This window comes from Protopterus annectens, chromosome 8.part0, assembly GCF_019279795.1.
Source record: "Protopterus annectens isolate FY-2018-M chromosome 8.part0, PAN1.0, whole genome shotgun sequence".
Classification (NCBI taxonomy): domain Eukaryota; kingdom Metazoa; phylum Chordata; order Ceratodontiformes; family Protopteridae; genus Protopterus; species Protopterus annectens.
Genome location: NC_056741.1, coordinates 183,124,818 through 183,151,939, shown reverse-complemented (window position 1 = coordinate 183,151,939; position 27,122 = coordinate 183,124,818). Strand labels below are relative to the sequence as shown.

The window sequence follows — 27,122 nt, the reverse complement described above, 5'->3', positions numbered from 1 at the left end:
GTTATTAACACACATAAAGGGTTGACAGTCCTGGGTACTCAGGAGGATAACACTGTCACATTCAGGCAAAAAGTAGTGGCAGTGGTCAGAAAAGGCTTGTACATGCTTTACCACATCGCTAAAGGGACTGAATCCAGACAAAAGGTGGACTTTACCTCTGTTAAGTCCTTGGCATTACTACAATACATTATCAGCATGGCCATTCTGGAATGTACCTTTGCAGACAGCAGCAGCAAGTGGAAAGTCTAAGTTAACACCCACAAATGTTTTCCATGGCCTTCAACACCTGTTGCATGCAGACATCCTAGATTCAGTAATGCCCCACTCTGTATCTGATAGGTTTACCACAGGTGGACTATAGCATGCCTCGATGGCAATGTTATGCACAGCCCTTCAACATTTGCCCCATATATGAGATCATAACTCTGTAAGCATTACCAGCACAACAGGCCAGAATCACATATGAGACAGTAAAATTATCTGCCAAAGAAAAATGTTTGTCTACCACAGGCTGCCCTTTTTCAGGAAAGCACACCCCATTCATGTCAAACACAGTACCATGCAAACCATCCTCACCTGCATCAAGGTTGAGGCAGGTGACACACTCCACCATATTGCATATGCACCACTGTCTTTCATGAACAGGTACTGTCATGAGTCTATCACAGTACCTGTATGTGTTCCTAATATGAATGTACAGTGCTGGACTATATGCAGTGAGACAGTAGTAAACACACTGATTATGTGTCCCAGGCAGATATGTCCCTAACCTTAAAAAGCATTCTACTGTTACCAAATAGATGGTGCAATAAAATCATGAAATGGTTGGCCTTAACATGTGTCCCTTTCATTGTGCAATATTCCCGGTGTACCAGTACCTGTGATTGTGGGGTGATATGATAAACAGACCATGATGCTCTGCAAGTGATGGTCTCCATCTGTCTTTACAGGTCTTCATGGGTCTGGCACTGGTTGTCTACAGCCCCATAGTGACCCCATTAGTAACTGTGGTGAGGTAATCAATACTAACATACAACTGTAAGTGTAGCACACATTGAAAGCTATGCTGCTAAATGGTAGAGGTGTATATATGACTCAGATCTCATTGCAAGCATTCTTAACCCTGGGAACTGCAGACATCTGTGCAGTCACACACACAGTGGTTCACAGCTGTAGAGACCACCCCAGCCTTACCTGGTCAGGCATCCTAACATACATTCAGAACATAAAGGGGAAGCTGGTAATGGCATGGGACATGGTGTTTTAGTAAATATGAGACAGATAAACACCTCCATGCTGTTCAGCCAGTAAGATGCATTGGGGACACTGCATGGGTAGTTCACCATTGACAACACGCACCCCTGCAGATGACAGCTAGCTGCCAGCCACACATGTGACCAGTAATCCCATTCTGCCTTGGATATCATCAACTATATTGGGAGTTGTGTCTGTACCCTAAACCTGGGTCACTTCAATTACTGTAACATGCATTGTAAGGCATACCCATGACAGCACACAACTGCCTGGAGAGCTGTCATCAATCCAATTACAAACACCTCAGTGCAGCCAGGGTCTACCCCCCACATGAGTTGAAGGTTTAGTGCAGTTAACAATACACAATAGAAGTTACCACTGCAGCATACCTATAGTGTCATCATCTATGACAACACTAACATCAAGCAGTCATGTTTGCACTCACCATCTCCTACAATACACATCTGGCTACGGTCAACCATACATACACCTCCAACATGTAGTACATCCTCCTGGGGGGTGTAGACACAGCCAGACAGCCCCCAAAACCTCAACAAAGACTGGCAGCAATAGGCACACATACAGACAAGTTCTATATGTGCATTTCTATAGATGCATTTAGTATAGTATTCACTACAGACATACACCTTCATCTGCTAGAATAAGTACACCTGTCTGGTGGACATCTGCAATACATACTGTCCATAACATGGATGACATACCACGGTTTGACACAAAGTAGGCGCAGTTGCCTATTTTAGAGCAATGTCTCCATAATGTGTATGTGAGATTGTGATCATTCCTGCACACCTGCACCACGAACAATGAGCTTACTTTGTCTACATCCACTACCCGACAGTCCACTCCCCTACTGCACATATGTCTTCCCCAGCACAGGGTGAACCTGCAAATGCTCACTTGGGGTGGTCATGGACATATACCAGTCCTATTGGTATAGCATACTGGATGGCTGACACAGTCAGTGTAGGTGGCACCCCCTCTCTTCACCATCAGTACATCAGGATGTCCAGACAAACTCACCCATCTCCTAAATGTGGGGAACGGTTCACCACTGTTATCTGAACATCACAGTATACATCTACCATGCAACACAACCATATCACAGGGTTCATCCTACATGCCCCAAACCATAACCTTGTAACACCATAAGGTACTGTATTCAATGGAGGGCTGCCCACTGCCATTGTCCCAGCCATTTGATGGATGAGTACTGTCACCCTTCCATAGTATGATGTGGTGTACACCACTCAATCACATGATACATCAAGCAGCCTAACTATGCTGATCTGCAAGGTCATGGCACAGTTTCTATTGGAACTCATTAACCATGACATTGGTGACATATACACACACTCCATCAACTGGACAGTTAGGCATTGTCCAGGAAGAGGTCATGTCTGTTGCACTCAGTTGACCTGCATGACATAGTCACCATATGCATGGACGGGGGGGGGTGACACTACAAACTACCTACCTTGACCTGGACAAACCCTTTGACAGCATAACTCACCTACTCATTATAGATATAACACTTCCATGTATACATCACACCGTATGTTAGCACAGAGGTATCACAGTGGGGCACAGACATGACCCACCTCTGCCACATAGGAGAATCCTCCCCAAACAGTTTACCCATATCTAGCAAAGTAACCTGCTGTTCTGTGTACTACACTCTGTTATGTGTGATGTACACTCCTGAGCTGCAGGGAACACCCATTACCCTATGTCCAACCAAGTCTGTGGATGACTGCATGGTGTGTGCCATCACCAGATTCCCTAATTATGTGGACATCTGCCTAGGAGGGTCTCACAAAAATAGATGACTGTTAACAGGCACATGGACCCAGGCCGCATACCACAACATCCATTTTCAACCCCTTTGAGGAGAGTGACCTCCACACATATTATCACAGTACTAAATACATCCTAGGCATGCAACTGGTCATGAGGGATCTGTGGACACAGGTGTTTGGCACCAAAACCTATCACTACAAGATTACATCTGCTGTAAGGTAATGCTGCTACATGGCCCAAGACATACATATGGGGAGGCCATCAGGGGACATGGGGTGTAAACATCCCTGCATTCCCCTCAATAAGGCCTTGTTCTGTCTATGATTCCCTGTTCATCAATCACATCACCCAGCACATGCAGCAGCTGGGGACATCAATTAGTTTCCCCACCAGGCAATACCAGGGCCTCAAACATCTACCATGGAATGCTAGCCTATAAGGTCAACAGTATACCTGGTGTTATACTTAATCTGCAGAGGTGAGCTCAGTGTGGCATGCAGGGCCATCACAGAAACCATAATGATGGGAATACTGCACAGGAGCAACTCATGCCCCAGTGTGTTAATGCACACACACATATGCCATCAACCCAGTGTGCGACAGCAACTGTGCTTGTTGGCAGCATTGATGGGGTAGCAGGTATTGGCATGCATGCACATGGGCTAACAGCCAGCCTAGGCATATGGGTGCTCAGGACCCATATGCCACATAACCTCATATGGTTCAAAGGATGCCACTTATGGCCTGCTGCTTTGACAGAATGTATTGGCATGTGTCCACACCCATCACTACTATCAACTGTTGTGTCCTCTATGGGCAGCATTACGGTAGCAAGTCATCCAGACTACTTCCAGCAAATAGGTTAGTGCTACTGCAGGTGCATGAGGACATACCAGCAACATCTGTGCTACACAATAACAGAGGACACTGCATATCTGGTCTGGGGTGTCCTCCTGGTAGGTGTAGTACCATCCAGTGAATGGTAGGGGATATTTAGGACACATATACATATTTGTGACATGTATCCCACCCTCACGGTGTTTGATGTGCTCTTGTGGGTGGCATTGATTGTGTTATCAGCAACCATTTCTGCTGGACATTGCAGGGCTCATTTATTTCTATGTTGTATTTACACACATGTAAATGTACAACATATGGGACTGTGGGCCTGGACTGTGGGTGTCTTGATGAGAGACATGCTAGGGATGTAACAGATAGCGCTACTAAGAAATTATTATGGGAGGTGTATTTGCAGGATATATGTGCATACATACTGTATGGTATACAGGATTGGCATGGACATGTTTGTCTGGATGTCTATGGCATGTGACACTGACCTGTCTGTCATGGGTTTGTAAGGTCAATCTGCACTGACCTGCCAGTACATCAGCACACACAATAGGTTTGATGGCAACCATGTCAAAAGTAGGTGACACACCTGTGGACAATTTGCAACAGTCTGTGCAGTTATCAGGTGTTCCTGATATTGTAGGCATCCCGTACATCCATCAGCATTTATTTGACTGTGTACCAGGTCAGTATCTGCATCACAGGCCCAAGTAAGCTGTAATTTATGCCATTATATGTGGAAGTTGTGTGACTGGGAATTGGGTTTTCTTGGTACAAACACCACTTATTCCCCAGAGGTGTGATGTCCTACTGGTGTATTACACTGAGCTTTGGTTCAGATGTTTCAGGTTTCTATATTTGGCGGAGGTGTATGTTATCCCTATTGTTACATCACTGTGACTTATGATATATGTACAGGAATGGAGGTAATTCCCTACAGCTTAGTTGTCATAGTGATGTTACTCTGACTCTGGTTCAGAGGGTCCTGGAGTTAATGCCTGGTAGGGGTGTAGTTGTTCCACTAATGCTACATCATTGTATTGCAAATTATATTTTAAAAATGAGCACCAAATATCCACAGCTGATTTGGTCTAGTGGTGTATTGCTGTGACTTTGATGAAGAGGGTCCTGGGTTCTATACTTGGTAGGGGTTCAAATTTTCCCTGATGTTACATCACTGCACTGCATGATATATCTTAAAATAAACACTCACTGTCTACAGCTGATTTGGCCTAGTGGTGTGTTGCTCTGACTTTGATGCGGAGAGTCCTGGGTTCAATATTTGGTAGGGAATATTTTTTCCCTAATGTTACATCACTGCACTGCATGATATATTTTAAAATAAACACTAAAGGCCTCCAGTTGATTTGGTGTAATGGTGCAATGCTCTCACATTGTTGCTGAGGGTCCTAGGTTCAATACTTGTTAAGGGATATTTTTTTCCTTAATGTTACATCATTGTACTGCATGATATATTTTAAAATAAACACTAAATGCATGCAGCTGCCTTGGCATACTGGCGCAATGCTCTGATTTTGGTGCAGAGGATCCTGGATTTGAGACTTACCAGGTCTGGTTATTTTGTTGCTGGCCTTAGCTTTGCATAGCAAGCTAATTACTGCTTAGATATACACAACAGTATTGTAACTTATTGTTCAGTAATGTTACTTCATTCTTAGGTGCATCTATTTTATTATATCTCCTAAAGTTATGCATTTAACTACATTATCTGTTTCTGTAACTGTAATAGTTTTGGACACTTGTTTGTAACTTGGGCTTTTATACTCGTATCTCCACTGCAAATGGGCTTCTGGTCAAGCAGGACCCCCACAGTTAACATATTGTAATATATACAAAACAAATAAAAACATTTACAACATTTCCCTATAACGTGTAAAAAGCTAAATGGTCAATATTCAACCCTTGCACCTAATGTACAAGTGCCGGTGAACTAATCATCTGGCCAGTGAGGATCTGCTGTTAGACTGCTGTATATACCTCATATTTTATTTAAGCATTGCAGAGCACCATGCCACACTTTGTAAAACTGCTCAGCTATGCTTAAACTTGACATTTTCAACCATATTCCTGCCTTTTGCTGTCACTGGACCATTTTCAAAAATGCCGAGAAAAGCTGAGCAGTGCACTAACCCACTCAGCTGAGTTGAGCAGTGCTTAAGGTGGCAAATGGCAAATGCTGAGCAGTGCTCAGCAGTGTGCAACTCTGCTCAGCTCAGCTGAATACTGCTTAGAATGGGACTTCTTAGCATTGCTTAAACCAGCTAAGAAGAGCTAAGCACTGCTACGTATTGCTCAGACAGGTCCTGTTTAAGCATTGCTTAGCTTGGTTTAGCAGTGCTTGAGCAAAACTGAGCCAAGGACAAACAAAAGTTTTCATTTAAAAAAGAAGTCAGAATTGAATATTAATTACTCATTACTGATACATTATTATTAAGTGTATATATTTTATGTAAGCAATAACCGACATCAGTGTGGTATATTAAGATTTACCCACAGTTGTTGTCATTTAATCATGAGGTTGAAGTCAAAGTGATTAAATAAAGGCAATCATGGGTAAATCTTAATATACCACAACCACGGGGTGGGTTATTGCTGTTATACAATGACATTATTTAAGAGAAAATATTTACTTTCCTTAAATAAATGTCTTTGTCTACCAGCAACCTGCTGTCCTTCCACATTTTTCCAGTATCCAGGGGATTTTTCTGACGAGAATGGAGGAAATACATGGAAAATCAGGTATGTGTCTTTAGTTTGGAATAACATACCTGATTTTCCTAGTATTTTCTCCATCCTGTCTCTCTGCTATGTCCAGAGTCTGGATTACACTTTTTTTTTTTGTTAAAAGAAAAAAATATAACATTACAGTATATAGCAATGTAATAGAGTGAGGGCAACCGGACCTTTTTCCATGCTAACATTTACAATGGGCATGCTGATTGGGTTGAACAATCAGTGTGCTTGTTTTAGAATATCAATGAACAGTCATTGTATAATTTACATGACTTCCCCTTATGTGCTTTCATTACATTACCTTGGGGTGTGACTGTACTGTATGGGACTTTGTGTTTAAATGGGGGTTTTCACCTTATATCGCCACTGGCACTGGGAAGTTGGACCAGCTACACTACTCTGGTTAACAAATATTAATTATTACATCATTAAATAAAATAAAAAATATATATATAAAATATAAAACTGCTTTCCCATATAAAGCTGAATTGCCTGTCTTGGTATTCAAGCCGTGCATCTACTACATGCCAAGCTGTGATGCTAACCACTAAGCTAATGGAGCTGTCTAAATTTCACCTATACATTTGTATATAGCTTCTTCTAAAGCTAAAATTTGGACAGCTCCATTAGCTTTATGCACTGCTGAGCAAGGCGCCACCCACTGCAAACCCGCTCAGCTATGCTTAAACTTTCAAGAAAAATAAGAAAAGATAAATAGTCTGGAACTGTAAATGTGTATTTAAACTTTGGAATTCCCTTAAATTTCAGTTACAAAAGACGGGCTACCAAACAACCAAACTCACCTGGGAATTTACGCTACTACATATCCTTCCAAATAATATCTCCCAAAAACAAGCAATTACCCTAATTAATATCTTTCTCTTAATGAAACTCTATATAGTGACCAGTTGGCTTAACTCAACTAATAACTCATGGGAGAACTTCAGATTAATGGTGATTAAACATTTATTAGCCCAAGAAATAATAATTAATAAAAGGGACACAAATATTAAACTCAGGGAGTTATGGGAACACATCTATAATATTATTCTTGCATAAACAACCATAATGTTCATATTTCATTATGACTAGGAGCTTTTATACAACATCATATATCCCTAACACCTACAAGTGCTTTTCCTTTTCCTCTTTAATATTGTACTTATATTAACTCTTGCAAAACTACCTACTTCTTCCTTTTTCTTTTGCTATACTGAATTTTGAAAGCATCTATGTATATAGTGTAAATAGTATTGTTTGATTAATCAGCCTCCCTTTGCATCTCTTTCAATGTATAACAATTGCTTAATATTCATATGTTTTTCCTTTATGTGATATTTGTCATTTACTGCTCTGTTTTGATGTAAAGCATAAATAAAAATTATTGAAAAAAAAAAGAAAAGATAAATAGATATTAATTTTAATGAGAACTGTTAACATTCACACTATTAGATAAATGCCCAGGGACACTCTTTCTTGTTTTAGTGCTGTAAAGCACTTTTACAATGCAGGGTGTGTGTTACAGATATTGTGACACACCTCCTACATGGCGTGAGTTCACATTCCTAAGCCTCTCAACTGTACAAGTTTTCACATGATGTCCAGATTTGTACCTCATATTCTTGGTCCGTTTGTCATGGGATTGTGTTTCCCTGGCAAATCAGTGACAAATCATTAAAGACAGTTAGAAAATATTGAGGAACATTCAAGTTTCACACTTCATACTCTTCAGAAAATCCAAGCTAATGCAAGACTTGTCATTCTATCAACTTTCTAAGTTTCTAAGGACAATATTTAGAAACTGTTGGCTAGAATGTCCAGTTTTGTATTAGCATGCATTTTCTGAATGATATGAAGTCTGTAACTGAAATTACTTTATTATTTAGGGATTTTAAGTCTCAGTAATTTGCCAGAAAACCAGTAATTTTATGGGGGACAGACCAAAACTATGAGGCAAACATCTGGACATTCTGCAAAAATATGTACAGTTGAGAGGTACTTTATTTGTAAATTGCTGTACGGCACTTTCACAAGGCAGAAGGGTGTATCACAGTAACTGTCACACACACCCTGCATTGGATTCAGTTCCCATTCATAATTTCATTGGCCGCAGACACTGTTTTCTAATGTAAAGTGCCATACGGCACTTTCACAATGCAGGGGGTATGTGACAGTACCTGTTATACACCCGCTACATTGATTTCACTTGCCATTAAGTATTTCAGTGTCCACGGACACTGTTTTGTTTTGTAAAGTGTCGTACGGCACTATGACAGTGCAGGGGGTATGTTACAGATCTGTGGGCATTGTAACACACCCTCTAACACTCATTCAGTATCCTTGTTCGCAGCTCCCTCTCAGTAGCGTGCTTTCATTAATATGTTAGGTGCGCTGTCATGAGGGGGATGCAGACACAGACACTATTCACTCCATGTAGGAATAATGCTATTCCTACACAGAGTTTACTGAATCCTGGGGCCTGTTTTATAAAGCAGAGCCTCACATATTAATAAAGTGTATAATAACAAACAGAAAATAATGAAAATTTGTAAGAAATCTCCATCTCTTTGTTTCAGGACAAAACGGAAACATGCTATGAAGAAACTTAACATTACAACCAAGACTCAAGACTGAACCTGTCTCTGCTAAGGTTCATGATCTCTGGGATGTTTTACTAAATTCTTGTGGTTCCAAGACCAGTCTAAGTGCTTCTTCATTTATTTTCACTTATTTTATTGCAACTGCATTTGCCTATCATTTTTATCTGTACTTATAGCTAATTTATCACATTTGCACTGTTTTAAAGCAATTTACTGATTAATTCATTTTATTACTGTTTAACTGTATTTAAGTTATTTACTGCAATTCATTGCTGTTTAACTGCATTTTACTGCACTTCATTACTGTTTAATTGTATTTTTTCATACTGTCAGTTCTGTTTTTGTCTATAAGTGGTTAATCTTTACTTTTCTGTGTGTGTTACTGTATTCTTAACCCTTAAATTGAGTAGCATAGTCTGGATAAAGGTTTGCTGCATCCAGAGCTGTTGTTTTTGCCTTCTGTGTTTCTGGCAGCTATCTTGTGTTTACCTTCTGTGTTTCTGGCAGCCATCTTGTGATGGTAGGGCCCTATCTCCTGCTAGTGAGAGTAGCAGGGCTGCCTGGACCTTGTCTGGCACAAGCTGATTGGAAAAGAAAGCAGGAGCAAGCAGGATTGGCTAGATTTTTGTGTTACTAGAATCTTCTATTTTTCTGGTATTTAAACCCCATTTTTAAGCTGGTTGTGGCTTGTTTGAACCAGGCTCTGCTGAGGTGCATCGCCTCTGGAACGTTTGACAAAATTCTTGAGGCTCCAGGACCAATCTAAGTGCTTTTTCATTTATTTTAACTTATTTTAGTGCTTTTGCAGTTGCCTATAATGTTTATCTGTGCCTTATAGGTAATTTATCACATTTGCACTGTTATAAAGCAATTTACTGATTAACTGCATTTCATTATTGTTTAACTTTATTTAATTTTATTTACTACAATTCATTACTGCTTAACTGCATTTCATTACTATTTAACTCTATTTTGTCATGCCGTGAGTTCTGTTTTTGTCTGTAAGTGGCTAATCTGGTCTTTTCAATGAGGTTTGCTGTATTCTTAATGTTTACATTGAATAGCATAGTCTGGATACTGGTTCGCTGCATCCAGAGCTGTTTGTTTTTGCCTTCTGTGTTTTTGGCAGCTACAGTATCTTGTGTTTGCCTTCTGTGTTTCTGGCAGCCATCTTGTGTTCGTCAGGGCCTATCTTGTCTGCTAGTGGGAGTAGCAGGACTGCCTGGACTTTGTCTGTCACAAGCTGATTAGTAAAGAGAACAGGGGCTAGCAGGATTGGCTAGATTTCTGTGTTACTAGAATCTTCTATTTTTTGTATTATTTAAACCTCACATTTGAGCTGGTTTGTGCTTGTTTGCTTGTTGCTCACTGCAGTGCACTATTTTTAACCCATTGTAAGTTATTCCAGCTACAAATTTTTCCATAGTAGCACTTGTGTGATCACCTAGTAGTACTCATTTTAGACCTTCAGCCCTTTACCCCCTTAACTCTCTCTGCCTCTTTCCCTCAGATTCTGAAAAAATATGGATGGGCAATTTCCTATGGTTTTTACTGCCAGTCTGGTTGACATGGGCATCCTGAGACAGTGTAGCAACCGCCTCATGTACACTGACAACCCCCTACTACTACCACTTAGGAATACAATTTGTGAGAGAGGCAATTGCATTAAGAAAATAGAGTGTATGCTCTCTCCCTCACAAGTCAGTATATCTGGCACTGAAAAGGTTGTCAACACAAACATCACACCTCAACCATCACCCACACCTACACAACACACACTCACATATGTGGAGGTCCTCAGCAAAAACATATCCAAACAAAAGAGACCTCCAAGGCAAAAACACAAGCAAACACCACAGTCCACCACACTATATACCACACATAGTCCACACACCTGCGTCTCACAGCCACTAAGTCCTAACCACAATCCCAACATATAAGTCATAGGAAACTCCATTGTGAGACAAACAGATGTGCCTCACCAGGTTGTTTGTCAGGTGCCAGAATCACACATGCACTGAAATCTCTGAACAACAGGTACTGCTATAACTCTGTCATAGTCCACGTTGGCATGAATGACTTGAGATGTACCTCACTGGATAATATGAAGAAAGATATGATTGAACTTGCTGAATATGTGTCCCAGGTAGGTATGTCCCCAGCCTTAAGCAGCATTCTGCCATCACCCAGAATGAAGCCTCAATATAAACAGAAAAAGATTGAATTTAACAATTGGCTTAGTCTCTGGTATCATTCCAAGGTGATCCAATACCTGACAGCCTGGGAAGACATGATAAACAGACAACAATGCTTTGCCAAAGATGGCCTGCATCTGTCTCCCTTGGGTTTCAGACTTCTGGAAAAAGCTCTTGCCTCCCCATACTGCCTTTTTAGGGAATGCCATGCAGTCAAACTACCAACATGAAAACTTTATCAAAACAAATTAAAGGTAATGGTGCTAAATGCTAGGAGTCTAAACATGAAACTGCACTTATTGCAACTGTTCTTAACCCTGGAAGATGCCGACATTTGTGCAGTCACAGAAACCTGGTTCAAAGCTGTGGACAGCGCACCAGCCATACCAGGTTAGTCATCCTATCATACATTCAGAACCAAAACTGTGAGCAGCATAGCAAACAGAGGTGGAGTTTCAATATATATTAAAGACATACACACCTCCAGGCTGGTCAAACATTATGAAACACAGGAGACACTCCAGGTGCAGTTAACCATTGACAAGACCCCTATTCAAATCATAGCTAGCTACAGGCCCTAACTTTGACCCAAGAGGCCCACTCCACCTATCTGGACCTTTTTGAATCTATCAAGATACAACCCATTACCCTGATCCTGGGATACGTTAACTATCGAACCACAGATTGGAAGAACTACTCATGCCAAAACACAGGTGCCTAGAAATTCCTTGATTTTGTCAATGCAAATGCCTTGGACCAGCTGGTTGACATCCCCACAAGAAGTAATAATATCTTGGACTTAGTATTAACCATTATGAATGACCACTGCAGATTCTCTACCATGTCAGCCTCCCTGGTAAGATCTGACCACAAAGTGGTCACTTTTGAAGTCATCATATCCCCTGCCCCCCCCCCACACACACACACACACACACAGATAGGGTCAAACAAAAATGCTTCTCCAAAGCTGATTGCATCCTCCTGATGAAAGGTATAAACAGCTTCACAGCCCCCTCCCCATCTGTAGGAACTAGCACATATGTCTAAACCTATACCAAAGTACTATATGAATGTTTATATAGCTGCATGGAATTAGGAATACCCAACAGGACAAAATCCTCCTCCTCAAGGAAGAGGAAACCTGTCTGGTGAACATCTGCAATAAATAAACTCTATAATAAAAGGAAAAAAAATGCTGTCCAGGACCAAGAAGGAGCAGGTGCCTAATTGGAAGCAATCTCTCCTTAGCCTGAATAAGCAAATAAGAGCACTAGTGAAATCCTCCAAAGCAAACTTCGAGTCCAAACTGGCCATATCTACTAAAGACAATCATAAGGTCTTCTTCACATATGTCCACAATCTCAAAGGAAGCACTCAGATCTGCTCAGAACTGGTGGTCAAGGACATCACATACACAAATGCCGTAGATATAGCCAACATGCTGGCAGACAGGTTTAGTGAAAACTTCACCCCTCTGTCCCCCCATCAGTAAATCAGGGTATTGCCAGCACCTGCTCCCTTCCCTTATCTCTAGGGGGCAAGTCTTCACTGCTTTCTCAAATACAAAAAATACAGTCTCCATGGGACCCGATAACATCCCAGGCTGTATGCTACATGAACTCAGGCAGGAACTTGCAGCACCATTAGGCACCATATTCAACTAAACCCTGAGTACCAGCTTCATCTCAGCCAAGTAAAGGACAGCCACTGTCATCCCTTTGCACAAAAGTGGAGTGTCCACCAATCCAGGAAATTATAGACCCATCAGCCTAACTAGCTTGATCTACATGGCCATGTGACAGATTATCATGGACCTCTTTAACAAGGAACATTGGCAAACTCCAAACACTCAATCCCACACAGTTTGGTTTCATCAAGGGGAGATCATGCCTGTTAAACTGGTCGACTTCTTTGAGGCAACCAACAAAGCCATGGATGAGGGGAAATGGTGCACACCACCTACCTTGACCTGGCCAAAGCCTTCAATGGCATTCCCCTCTCGGGTTTACTAGATAAACTCTTTCAACTAGGCATCAATTTGTATGTTACCAGATGGGTAGCAAACTGGTTCACTGATAGAACCTACCTAGTCAAAATAGGGGAAGCCACCTCAAGCAGTAGGGATGTACCCCAGGCTTCGATCTTGGGGCCTCTGTTGTTTGGGATATACTTTTCTGAGGTGAAGGCCAAAACCAGTGGAATGTGACTGACCAAGTTTGCAGATGACTCCAAGTTGGGTGCTGTCATCAAATCCGCTCGTGATGTGGACATCCTCCAAGAGGGTCTCAATCAAAGAAATGACTGGTGCCAGAAACATGGCCTGAAACTGAATGCAAAAAAAATGTATCATCATCCCCTTTGGGGAGAGTGACACCCACACTAATAACAATGTCCTAAGTAAGCAATCAGTTGTGAGGGACTTGGGCACCCAGGTTGATAGCAACCTGACTTTTGACTACCATATTGTTTCCATTGTATGGAAGGCTTTCTACATGGCCCACCTCATTAGTAAGGGTATTTAATCCAGGGACAAGGAGGTCATAACATCCCTGTATTCTTCCCTTATAAGACCCATTATTGAGTCAACACCCTTTTCAGCATGTACCTCACAAAGCACATGCAGCAGATTGAGATAACACAAAGGTTCCTCATTAGGAGAATCCAGGGCCTCAAAGATCATCCCTACACAGATAGGCTAAAATCCTTGTCCCTTTACCCAGTCTCATACAGACTCCTCAGTGATGACATCTGTCTGGCATACAAAGCAATCTCAGACCCTGACTTCCTCTCCATATCAAACAGAGTACCTCTTTATCCCTTTTTAAGTGCAACCTGGATGACTGGATGTGTAGAAGAAAATATACTTCTGGGATTCCACCTGTGTCCCTGCTGAACAGGGGCATTAGGTTTTGACTTATCAGAACATGGGCTAAATTCTTGGCTATGCTTCTTAGGGCCTCAGGGCCAATATCCTTGTTACTTTCTATAATCCTTTGAGCCTATGATCTTATACAATTGGAAAACTTGGAGCAGAGTATGAGCTTAAGATTGCTACAGATACCAAAGGAAACTGCAAGTCTTTCTTCAGTTATGATCGGAAATTAAGGAATATTGCTCAACAATGCACTGAGCTATTATGATGATACCGCATTTTCCATTCCCAAGGATGTAGCCAATATATTAGCTGACAACTTTAGAACTAGCTGTATCATAACTGCCATCATTGTTGCTCTCAGTATCCCTGAACATTTAGTTTCCCCTGAAACCACCCTGGAACAAGTCTTAAAATCCCTGTCTAAGACTACATGTAATACTTCCATGAGGACCAGACAAGATATATTCTCATCACTGCCAAGTATGCAATATCTGAACCTCTACTTAAACTTTTCTACCTCAGTTTATACACAGGGATTGTGTCTGTTGCCAGGATATTAGCCACTGTGGCTTCCCTACACAAAGTTTCACCAACATTATATGCAAAGCCATTGAATGCAGCATAGCAAAACTCATTTATATAGACACAGGCAACTTAACAGATCTGGATGCCAACCAATTTTGTATTTTGAGGAGTCAGCCCTGTCTCCTGAACCTGGTAAGCTTCTTTGAAATGGTTACAGATACTGTGGGTAGTTGTCAGTTGGTGCACACTTCTTATCTTAATCTAGTTAAGGATTTTGACATTACCCCCTATGCTTTTAATATTAAAAATTAGAAAAACTCAATGAAATACCCTTCATTGTCTGCTGGACTGCAAACTGGATATCTCACATGCCCCATGTTGTGAAAGTTGCCAATTCTCTCTGAACATAAAGTTGTAACTAATAGTATAGACAAGGATTGGTTCTAGGAACTCTCATGTTTGGCATTTAAAATATAGATATGCCGCCCAATATCCCAGAAGTGTGGTTGACCAAGTTTGGTATTGACTGCATACAGGGTACTGTTATTTGTTAATCCACTGATGCTAAACAGCTCTTTCAAGGGCTAGAATATGCACATGCCTGGTATACTAAAAATAGTGCAGTGTAGTGGTATTCAGTGAAATAGTTATTCCAACCTGATATGTTTTAGAATAGTAGTCCCTTTCAGACAGATGCAGTATTAAGAGACCTGGGTAATTATGCAGGCAATTTTCTCTCATTCAGTCATCATGTTTCCAACATAGTCAGAAAATCCTTCTATATGACCTATTTAATTTCCAAGGGAATGTCTTCAATAGCCACTAAAGCCATCCTGCCTTTGTACTGTTCCCTTATCAAACACATTATTAAATACAATGCCCTATTTGATATACATTAATTGAAGCATGTTATTGAACTAGAAATGCCCTAAAATACAATATCAAGAAAACCAAAGTTCTTATATTTTTCAACTATCCCAGTAGATTAGCACAACTCTCGTTATACTCATTTGCCTACAGGCTGCTGCAAAGTTACCTGTGCTTTGTTTTTTGGGCCACAAGTTAATCAATTCTATTTGAAATTGTCTTTCTTTGGAAAACCAGTGACTCTACAAATGCCTGTACTAGGGACCTAAACCTATACCAAAAATATACATGACTTGATCAAACGATAGTTTTCTAAATCAACATATTCCCTCTCTATGGAATACATTACCACTGCAGCTCAACAATTTCCTACTTTGGAAGCATTTAAGAGAAGTCTGGATTAGTGGATGGGCAGACACAAATGCATATCATGGGTGTCATGTATAGCCCTGTCCGATTTGGGAGACAATAACTAGTAAATGCTTGAAAAGGGAGGAATGAATGTTTAATTGTCTCAAATTAAAAGTGTGGGTAGGCATCTTATGGTCTGTATGATTACTTGCTTTGTATTTTTCCTATTATTCTATGTTCCGTATTTTTGGTTAGTTCAGAATTTGTCACAGCACTTAAGTAGCTCTTTGCCGTTTTCACAAGCTTCCAACCTTATTAACCATTATCCTTAATTTAAAATATGTGTATTTTTATTGCAAAAACAGTAGTAGGTAGAAATTCTCACTTAGATGCATTCATTATTCCATTCTGAAGGAAAATGTGTAGGTGCTTCCCACACCTATAATGAACAATGCCAATTATTTTTAAAAGCTCTTAAGACTAGTGAGTACATGGTAAAGAAGACATGCAGATTAAAGGAAATAATTCATTATATGTTAATGATCTTTGCTCTCCTGACAAAATAATCCAGGCATCTGAAGATTTTAAACATGAAATATTATATAACAATATAGGCATTTGTGCAATGGAGATGTTCGGAGTCCTCCCTCCATACGTCCATCAGCACCCCCAAGGTGATAATGCCCACCATTCCCTGCACCTGTCTCACACTGTCACACACCTGAGCCAGTAACTGAACCTGGGCTGTTCATGCTGTAGCCATGGTTTTATCCCTCTACACCACCAGAGTAGTCATCTTAGCTTTGCTTTGCTGTGATATGTAGAAAAATGGCTTACGAGTGTCCCACATACATAAAAAATGCTAGCAAAAATTATTTAAGTTTTCCAGTTAAATATATTGAGGAAGGGTCTTGTTTCCAAGCATGCAGCTGGATTTCCAGCTTTGTCAGTACCTGCTTTAATCAAGCCCTGATTCTGATACTTTTTTAGGTGGAATGGTCCTCAGTAGGGTCCTTGCAGCCTCATTTCATGTTACATAACAAAACAAAACAAGGCCATCTACAAGTGAGGACCATCTACCATCTAACATCTCAATAATTATCAACCTATTGCCATTCTTTCACCCATAGCCAAATCTTAGAGAAATGTATCTATAAGCAATTGCTAGACCACCTCACTACAAATAACATCTTATCTACTTCACAGCACAGCTTCTATCCAAAACACAATACATCCACAGCTCTCACAAGTTTCACTAAGTACATCAACCTCTTTAAAAACAATGGACAACTAGTCTCTACTATATTCCTTGATATGTCCAAAGCTTTTGATACAGTATCCCACCAACTACTCAACTCTCTAACCCCTTTCAACCTCAACTCTACAGCTCTCAGCTGGTTATTTAGTTACCTTAGTAATCAATAACAGCCAACTAAATGGGATAATAAACTCTTCGCACTCCTCCCAGTCTCCACTGGGGTTCCTCAGGGATCCATCCTTGGCCCTCTCCTTTTTTTTTATATTTACATATGTTCTAAACACTGGCACTAAATCTGCTTCTATCATTCAATATGTTGACAATGCTACTCTTATTTGCTCTTCTCCCACACACCAAGAACTCCAAGATAAACTGAAAAAATCATTTCTAGATATTAAAAATTACCTAAATGAACTTCAAATCATCCTAAACCCAAACAAAACAAAATGAATGATCTTCTCCAACAGGACATTCAAAGCAAACCCACCTCTTCTCTCCATCTACTCCACTAATAGCACTATAAAAAAACAGGTAACCAGACAAAACTAATTGGCGTCACAATATACAACAACCTAACATTCGAAAAACACATATCACTCACAATTAAGAAAGTTCACATCAAATGTGGTGCACTATCTAGGGCCCAACCTTACTCTCCTCTACTGTTCTGAAATTTTCACTAACCTGTGCACGTCTGACTTACATCTACTTAATTCTTCCTATAATAAAATAGCAAAATTTGCTGCTAGTATACCCAATAGGATCCATCATTGCCTTGCTCTTCAGAAATTACACTGGCTTGAATTTCCCAGTCTGTTATATTGCTCAATCAGCTCACTGCTGCCCACTCCATTATCCACAAACATGAAAACTGCCCAACCTAGTGCAACTAAATACCAACCCCAGGACACATAGATCATCTGATAAACTTATACTTAAAGTCACTAAGTCCCATAATTACTTTAGTGACTCTCTCTTCTCATTTAAAGTAGCCAGACAGTGGAACATATTCCTCAAGAATATCCTAAAAACACAGATAGTTAAGCTTCAAACAACTCTTAAATGAATACCTTACTCAACAATGGCTACGCTCCTGTAATACTCCTGACTAGTTTCTCATGCCATCAATCAAATGTTTCTTTGCTGCTGTCTTACTTCTACCAAATGAAAATACCACAATGGTTTATTTTAGTTATATATCTAATGAGTTTCATAGTACTGTCTATAGTAAGGCTTAGGAAATACAAAGTTTTTTTTTTTTTTTTTACATTTCTCTTTTTTGGAAATTGTAATTATTGGCAACTGTCAAACTTTTTGTATATTGTTTGTAAATCTTAGTAAAAAATATTTGCAATCTTTTTTTGTACTATTGTTATGGAGCTTTTCTCCCCAGATCTCCACTACAAATGGGCTACTTGCCTAACTGGGCACTACCCGGTTAACAAATGTAAAATAAATAAAGAATATATATATATATATATATATATATATATATATATATATATATATATATATATATATATATATATAATCATTTTGTTTTGCTGCTAGCTTTACTCACAGATTAATGGTAATAAAAAGAATACTTGAGTATAATGAGGTAAATTGAAAGCATAACAAAATAATAGTACTAAGCAGTTTAAGTTAAGACAGAGTAAAAGTACACATAACTGTGATTACATACTGATATGTGATTAAATGTGTGCTTGTGCTTGTATGAATGTATATGTTGGTTATATTTCAGTTGTCAAATGCTGATTGCATTGACAGCTAGAATGATGCAACCATTTTATTGAATGTTTATTTTATCCAATTTGTTTAATGGAGAAGATGTGGCTAAGGTAACTGTGGGTATGGGGTAGTTTGGGATGAGTGTGTTTGTGCAAATGTTTGTGGGTTTATGTTACAATAAGGGCAGCACAATGGTATATATATATATATATATATATATATATATATATATATATATATATATATATATATATATATATATGTATATAGTGTTGCATATGTGTGCTGATGCATGTGGTGTCTGAACCTGTCTTGTGCAGTGGTGGTGTTATGGCTAAGATTTTTGTAAGATAAGGTGTTGGGTTAGGTTTGGGCTTAGGGTTAACAGGCATTAACTCCTGCCCATCTTACTAATGCCTGATAATCATAACCCTAAGCCTGCAACTGGCCCTAACCCTTACTCTGCATCTTATCTTTGAAAACATCCTTCTGTAACACTACCACTATTCAGACAAATTATATCTGGATGCGTGTGGGGCTTTCTGATCAGATTACAAAAGAAAACTGTCAAGTTTTTTTTTTTGTAATCTTTTCTTTTTAATTTCTTAATATATTAATTTTCAATTTGATTGTATTGAGAAGTTTAATTTTGATAAATGTACATTCTAACCAATCACTATAAACCCAATGTTCATGTTTATCTATCTATCTATATATTCTACATATGTGTCTGTGTATAAATACACACACACACATATATATATATATATATATATATATATATATATATATATATATATATATATATATATATATATATATATATATATATATATATGGGTCTACTTATAATCATCGAAATACCACTTACCTGAAACTTACTTTACTGAAATGACAACACAGAACAGTTAATAAACCGAATGATCACACTAAATTTTTAACAAGGAACATATGTACTTGGCCAACATGGGGAAATTTGCTCTTTCCCCTACTGTAGTGCAATCTTGGAGTTGGTATATATAGTTGGGTGGTGGCCCCACCTGATTGGATTTGAAATAGTGCATTGTGTTTGTAAGTTGAATGCTGGACAAGTACCTACATTCCCTGTTAAAAAATGTGGTAGTGTGATTGTTCAGTTTATTAAGATTTCAGTGTTGTCATCTCATTAAACTAAGTTTTGAGTAAGTGGTATTTCAATGATTACAATTAGACCCATATATATATATATATATATATATATATATAGAGAGAGAGAGAGAGAGAGAGAGAGATAAATATATAAAGTTTTATATATATATATGTATATGTATATATATATATATATATATATATATATATATATATATATATATATATATATAGTTTACTATCATATAGTCAACAGTAAAAACAAATTCCTACCTTAAATGTCAAATAAACACTTTCTGCTGTGAATTCGACCTTTCTCGACATCTGTAGACTCCAGTCCAATAATGCACATCACATGCCATGATGAATTTGCAGGGGGGGCAAGCAGCCCCCTGCACCCCCCATGGGGGGTTGTGCCCCCCACACCCCTTGCAAATTTTATATTCCAACTCTGAGATCACACTACAGTGAGGAAAATGTAAATTTCCCAATTCCCACTGTACCGTGATCTGTAGTTACAAGATCGACCTCATATGTGGGAATGCACTGTGTATTTGCTGTACTGGGACTCACAAAAATGAAGGTTCAGAAGCACGGGCTCAGCCAACCATAATTCAACATCCTATGGTCACCAAACCTTCACTTGAAATTGTGACAGTATACCTATATGTACATATATATAGATATAGGTTTAGATATGAAATGTATATGTGTGTATATATATATATATATATATATATATATATATATATATATATATATATATATATATGTATATGTATGTATATCTATATATATATATATATATATATATGTATATATATATATATATATATATATATATATATATATATATATATATATATTTAGATACAGATATAGATATATATACACACACAGTCACACATATGATATGCATGAATATATATATATATATTAATGAAGGAAGATACTATTGCTCTACATACCTTTTGTCTTAATAACTATACAAGATTGCAAAGTAACGAGGTAGTATAAAATGAAAACTATATACTTGCAGATTTTGAATTCCTAGAAGATTATAGATTAAGAAATTGAGTTAGTTATCCAGAAGGAGTGTACTGCATCAGACATACTGATAAGAAGGCAATTGCATTTGTCTTTGTTCCTAATGTCGTGGTATGGCACTACTTTTGCCAAGTAAAGGGGGAAATAGAATGCATTCAGATATTTGCTAATTTGTTGGTTAATCAGTCTAGTGAACTCGTATAATGTCCTCTTCTCCATGACTAGTGCAACTCGTAGACAGCATAAGGCAGTATAGATCAATCTCTGCATTTATTTAAATGCAACTCTCTTCCATAATTACATAATTAGAAAAAATGTATAGGCAGTGTTTCTGTTTCCTCCATCATTTATGCTCAGAGTGCAAAACCATGGATCCTGTGTAGCTGGCGTTTGTGGGCGATATCATCCCCGAGGTACAAGATCAGACAACTTCTCAACATTTCATGGACTCCACAACACAGACATTGTGGATTGGTACCATGCTGATAAAGGCACCATTCAAGAAGTTGTAGGCATATGTCAGCCTTGTCTACAGCCCCTTGGGAATCATGGATTATCTACCCCAGCGGATTCTAAGGTATGTGAAGCTTTACATATATTAGCCGCATGGGCAGTTCAATAAACTGCTGGAGACATAGTGGAGCTACCTGAAGACATCACCCTTGACAATACACCATCCGGTTTTTGATTCCGTGATTCAGCATGTGGTGGCCAATATGCGGTTCCCACATACCACAAAGAAGACAGACAATATCACTTGGTATTGCTATAATATAGCCCATTTCTGAGAGGTACTGGGGTCACAGACTCTACGCACATTGAAATAAAGGCCTCATCTGGTGAACAAGGGAGGTAGTACATGAACCACAAAAGGTATCACTCCATCAAATGCACAGGGCATTATCTACAGTGTGTACAGGCCGCACAGGCAGCTATCACTACTCCAACACCTTACACTCCCATGATCTTTACTAATGGTATTGAGAGTTGATTTTACACGAAGACATCTTGTTGGTGATGCCTGATAAGCTCTGGAATCCTGGCTCATGAGACCAAAAAAAAATACACAAAATCAAACAAACCATGGGTATATCCATGTCCAGTAGCACAAATAAAATTTCTTCAGATGTGCTTGTGCCTCTGAATGCATGCTTTCACTATTTGGATTTATCCTTTGATGTCCTGCAGTATGACCCTGGCACCATTTTCATGTTGCATAATATTATATTTAGGAAACAGTTGCAGCACTGTAGGCACTTGGAAGGGAAATCATAAAACGACCACTATCCTCTTTAGCCATATAACATGCAGTTTATGTGTCTAACAGTTATTTGTCTGTACCCACATTCTGTGCACTCAGTACCAAGGTTTATTGAGCATGTATCCTCCTGCAAAACAGTACACAAATGACCAAGAGGTCATCAATGTTCCTATCCCTGTTACTAAATATTTTACTAATGAGATATGTGCAATGTATACAGCGATGTACTGAGCAGTGCTTTCAGTATGTGCTAATATGTGTGTCCCCCATTAAGCCTAACAACTTTGCAAGCCAGCTATTGCTATAGCTTTGCAATTCCCCTCAAAATATACTTTAATAACACATAGAAGTATTTGCAGACATACATTTTATTGTCAATAGGTTGAATAACATTTAAAAACAGCAGTACTAGAATTATTTATTTATTTGACATTTGTTGACCAGGTTAGTCAGACTGAGGAACAGCCCTTTTTCAGCAGAAGCCCTGGTAGAAAAGCTCAACATTTAGTACAATCAGAAAAAAAAACTAGAATAAATGAATTGACTTGTCAAACAAACATAGTCACTTACAAAAATCTAAAATCATACTGGCCAGAAAACAACTCGCAAAAAGTAAAATCACCACTTTATTTAACAAAACTTAAACAAGCAAAAAAAAAAGCAATAAGGGCTTTCATCCTATTCGAGTTAGGACTTCTTCGGAATAAATAGTTGATTAAAAACAACCTTTGATTAACATAATTAAATCACTTAAAGAGAACCCCCCCCCCCCCAGGAATTGATGACAAATTCTCTCTCCAACCATTTTTACTAAAGAAGTTTTTAGAAGTGGTATAATCACTTTTTATACATTATATATAAGTATTTTTTAAAAATGTATTCATTTTAGACTGTCACTAAATGGTTGTTTTTTGTAATTACTGAAGTTTCATTGATGTTTTTTCACAGCATAGGGTGACATACAAAAGTGGAGGAAGATGCACACAGGTGGATTATATCTTATGTAGAAGGGCCAATCTGAAGGAGATTGGAGACTGTATAGTGGTGACCGGGGAAAGTGTAGTTAGGCAGCATAGGATGGTGGTTTGTAGGATGACATTGATGATCAAGAAGAGGAGGATGAGTGTGAGGGCAGCACTAAGGATCAAATGGTGGAAATTAAAAAGGGTAATTGTGAGGTGAAGTTCAGGGAAGAGTTAAGACAGGCACTAGGTGGCAGTAAAGAGTTACCGAATAGCTGGGTAACTACAGCAGAGCTAGTAAGAGAGATGGCTAGAATGGTGCTTGGTGTGACATCTGGAAAGAGGAAGGAGGACAAGGAGACCTGGTGGTGGAATGAAGAAGTACAGGAGAGTATATAGAGAAAGAGGTTGGCGAAGAAGTGGGATTGTCAAAGAGATGAAGAAAGTAGACAAGAGTATAAGGAGATGAGGTGTATGGCAAAGAGAGAGGTGGCGAAGGCTAAGGATAAGGCATATGAAGAGTTGTATAAAAGGTTGGACACTAAGGAGGGAGAAAAGGACCTGTACCGATTGGCTAGACAGAGGGACCGAGCTAGTAAAGATGTGCAGCAGGTAAGGGTGATAAAGGATAATGAGGGAAATGTACTCACAAGCAAGGAGAGTGTGTTGAGCAGATGGAAAGAGTACATTGAGGGGTTGATGAATGAAGAGAATGAGAGGGAGAGAAGGTTGGATGATGTGCGGATAGTGAATCATGAAGTGCAGTGGATTAGCAAGGAAGAAGTAAGGATAGCTATGAAGAGGATGAAGAACGGAAAGATTGTTTGTCCCCAGTGACATACCTGTGGAAGCATGGAGGTGTTTAGATGAAATGGCAGTGGAGTTTTTAACTAGATTGTTTAATGAAATCTTGGAAAGTGAGAGGATGCCTGAGGAATGGAGAAAAAGTTTTTTGGTACCAATTTTTAAGAATAAGGGTGATGTGCAGAGCTGTAGTAACAACAGAGGGATTAAACTGATCAGTCACAGCATGAAGTTATGGGAAAGAGTAGTGAAAGCTAGGTTAAGAAGGCAGGTGAAGATTAGTGATCAGCAGTATGGTTTCATGCCAGGAAAGAGCACTACAGATGCGATTTTTGCTCTGAGAGTGTTGATGGAGAAGTACAGAGAAGGTCAAAAGGAGTTGCATTGTGTCTTTGTGGATTTAGAAAAAGCATATGACAGGGTGCCTAGAGATGAGTTGTGGTATTGTATGAGGAAGTCGGGAGTGTCAGAGAAGTATGTAAGAGTGGTACAGGATATGTACGAGGGTAGTGTGACAGTGGTGAGGTCTGCGGTGGGAGTGACAGATGCGTTTAAGGTGGAGGTGGGATTACATCAGGGATCAGCTCTGAGTCCTTTCTTATTTGCAATGGTGATGGACAGGTTGACAGACGAGATCAGACAGGAGTCCCCATGGACTATGATGTTTGCAGATGACATTGTGATCTGTAGTGAGAGTAGGGAACAGGTGGAGGAGGCCCTGGAGAGGTGGAGATCTGCTCTAGACAGAAGAGGAATGAAGGTCAGCAGGACTAAGACAGAAAATATGTCTGTGAATGAGAGGGAGGATAGAGGAATGGTGAGGATGCAGGGAGTAGAGGTGGTGAAGGTGAATGAGTTTAAGTACTTGGGATCCACAGTTCAGAGTAATGGTGAGTGTGGAAGAGAGGTGAAGAAGAGAGTACAGGCAGGATGGAGTGGGTGGAGAAGAGTGTCAGGAGTGATTTGTGACAGACGAGTACCAGTAAGAGTGAAAGGGAAGGTCTACAAGAGGGTAGTGAGACCAGCTATGTTATATAGGTTGGAGACAATGGCATTGACAAAAAGGCAGGAGTCATAGCTTGACGTGGCAGAGTTGAAGATGTTAAGATTTGCACTGGGTGTGACAAGGATGGACAGGATTAGGAAAAAGTATATTAGAGGGTCAGCCCAGGTTGGAAGGTTTGGAGACAAAGCCAGAGAGGCAAGATTATGTTGGTTTGGACATGTGCTGAGGAGGGATGCAGAGTATATTGGGAAAAGATGCTAAGGATGAAGCTGCCAGGTAACAGGAAAAGAGGAAGGCCTAAGATAAGGTTTATGGATGTGGTGAGAGAGGACATGCAGGTGGTTGGTGTGACAGAGCAAGATGCAGAGGACAGGAAGAAATGGAAACAGTTGATCTGCTGTGGCAACCCCTAACGGGAGCAGCCAAAAGTAGAAGAAGAAGAAGAAGATGGATCAGTTCAACTTTCTTAGTGTTAATGCATTAGGAGTTAGTAACGTTTCTTTCAATATTACTTAACTGAAGCAGTAGTCTCAAATCTGGTTTACTCTGAAGTATCTTAATACTTTTTCCTCAAAACATTTTCAATGATATTTCATTTTAGAAATAATGTGAGATCTGTTTTGAAACAGGTAATTGTTTATTGTATTCCCATATATTATCTGAGCAGTATCAAATAAGCTGCTTTCATGTTCCTCTTTGTTCTTTGTATTGTTCGGTATTGATGTACTTTTCTTATTGACCCAAGTCATGGTTAATAGAGTCTATCACACTGATTAAAAAACTAACTAATTTAAATATCAACAATAATGTTTGCTGAAACTGCCCCATCATAGTGCTTTTCCTTTGATAAGGTGGATGCATAACATTCTTAAAAACAGAAGCTATGGTTCGGTGCCCATTTTTTTGACACTTTCAGACATATGAGACTTTCCAACCTGACTTCAGAATATGGACTTTTTATTATTTTTTTTCTGTTACACATAGTGTGGTGTTTATGTAAAGAATAATTTAAGCAGATTTAAAATTATACCCATGCTACCTACCTGAACAGATTACTCCAGCATCCTCTCCATGATTACAGTCAGACTTTCCCCTTGTGCTTGGAGGACATTTCCACAATGCTTCCTCTGTTCCACTGCAACCAACATCATCGAGCCAGATGGTTCCAGACCCTTGGCCAAAATGAGCGCTTCCAGGTGCATTTACAGCAGAACCACAGCCCAGCTGATTACAGACCACGGTAGCTTCCTGCATGTCCCAGCTATCATCGCATACTGTTCCCCACTTTCCATTGTGGTAAATCTCCACTCTGCCAGTGCAGGGGTTGCCACCATTCACCAGTCTCAGATCTTCATCCTCTCCACCTGCTATATATATATATATATATATATATATATATATATATATATATAAAAAAGTCCATTCAGTTATTCCATTTCTGAACATTGCAAAACAGCTGGTACTTTTAAATTTATATCTGTTAATGATCACTAGCTGCACTATTCTGATGTGTTACTATTAAGATTGTTGTTTTTATATTTACCATTTAGAAAAAGGTTTCATTCATAGTTTTGAAGTACATGCTGATATGACACCCAGAGGCCCCATGTACAGAATGGGAAAAAGGGGGTTGGTGGCAATGCTGATGTCATTGAAGCATGCATGCACAAGGATTACATGCATGATATACATGTCAAGTATTAATGCCTTTTCAATTCACTAGGCTTGGAAGGTTTTTTAATGTTCTGTTATATCTATATAGCCAAGCAACCTAACATACAATTTCAGATGTGCAGATAAAAAGCAGATTGATTTATGATAGAAAACGGCTAAGATA

The 27,122-nt window shown here is 39.2% G+C and overlaps 1 protein-coding gene across 1 annotated transcript in view; it reads right to left on the bottom strand.

Moving 5' to 3' along the window:
* LOC122808181 (scavenger receptor cysteine-rich type 1 protein M130-like) overlaps nt 1–26,656 on the bottom strand; it is a gene marked incomplete at its 5' end in the record, with an annotated part of 311,963 nt that extends 285,307 nt beyond the window's left edge. The window contains one exon of the mRNA XM_044079149.1: nt 26,329–26,656. Coding sequence (XP_043935084.1) covers nt 26,329–26,656 — 328 coding nt within the window. The remainder of the gene's footprint in view (nt 1–26,328) is intronic.
* Between the last annotated feature and the right edge of the window lie 466 nt (nt 26,657–27,122).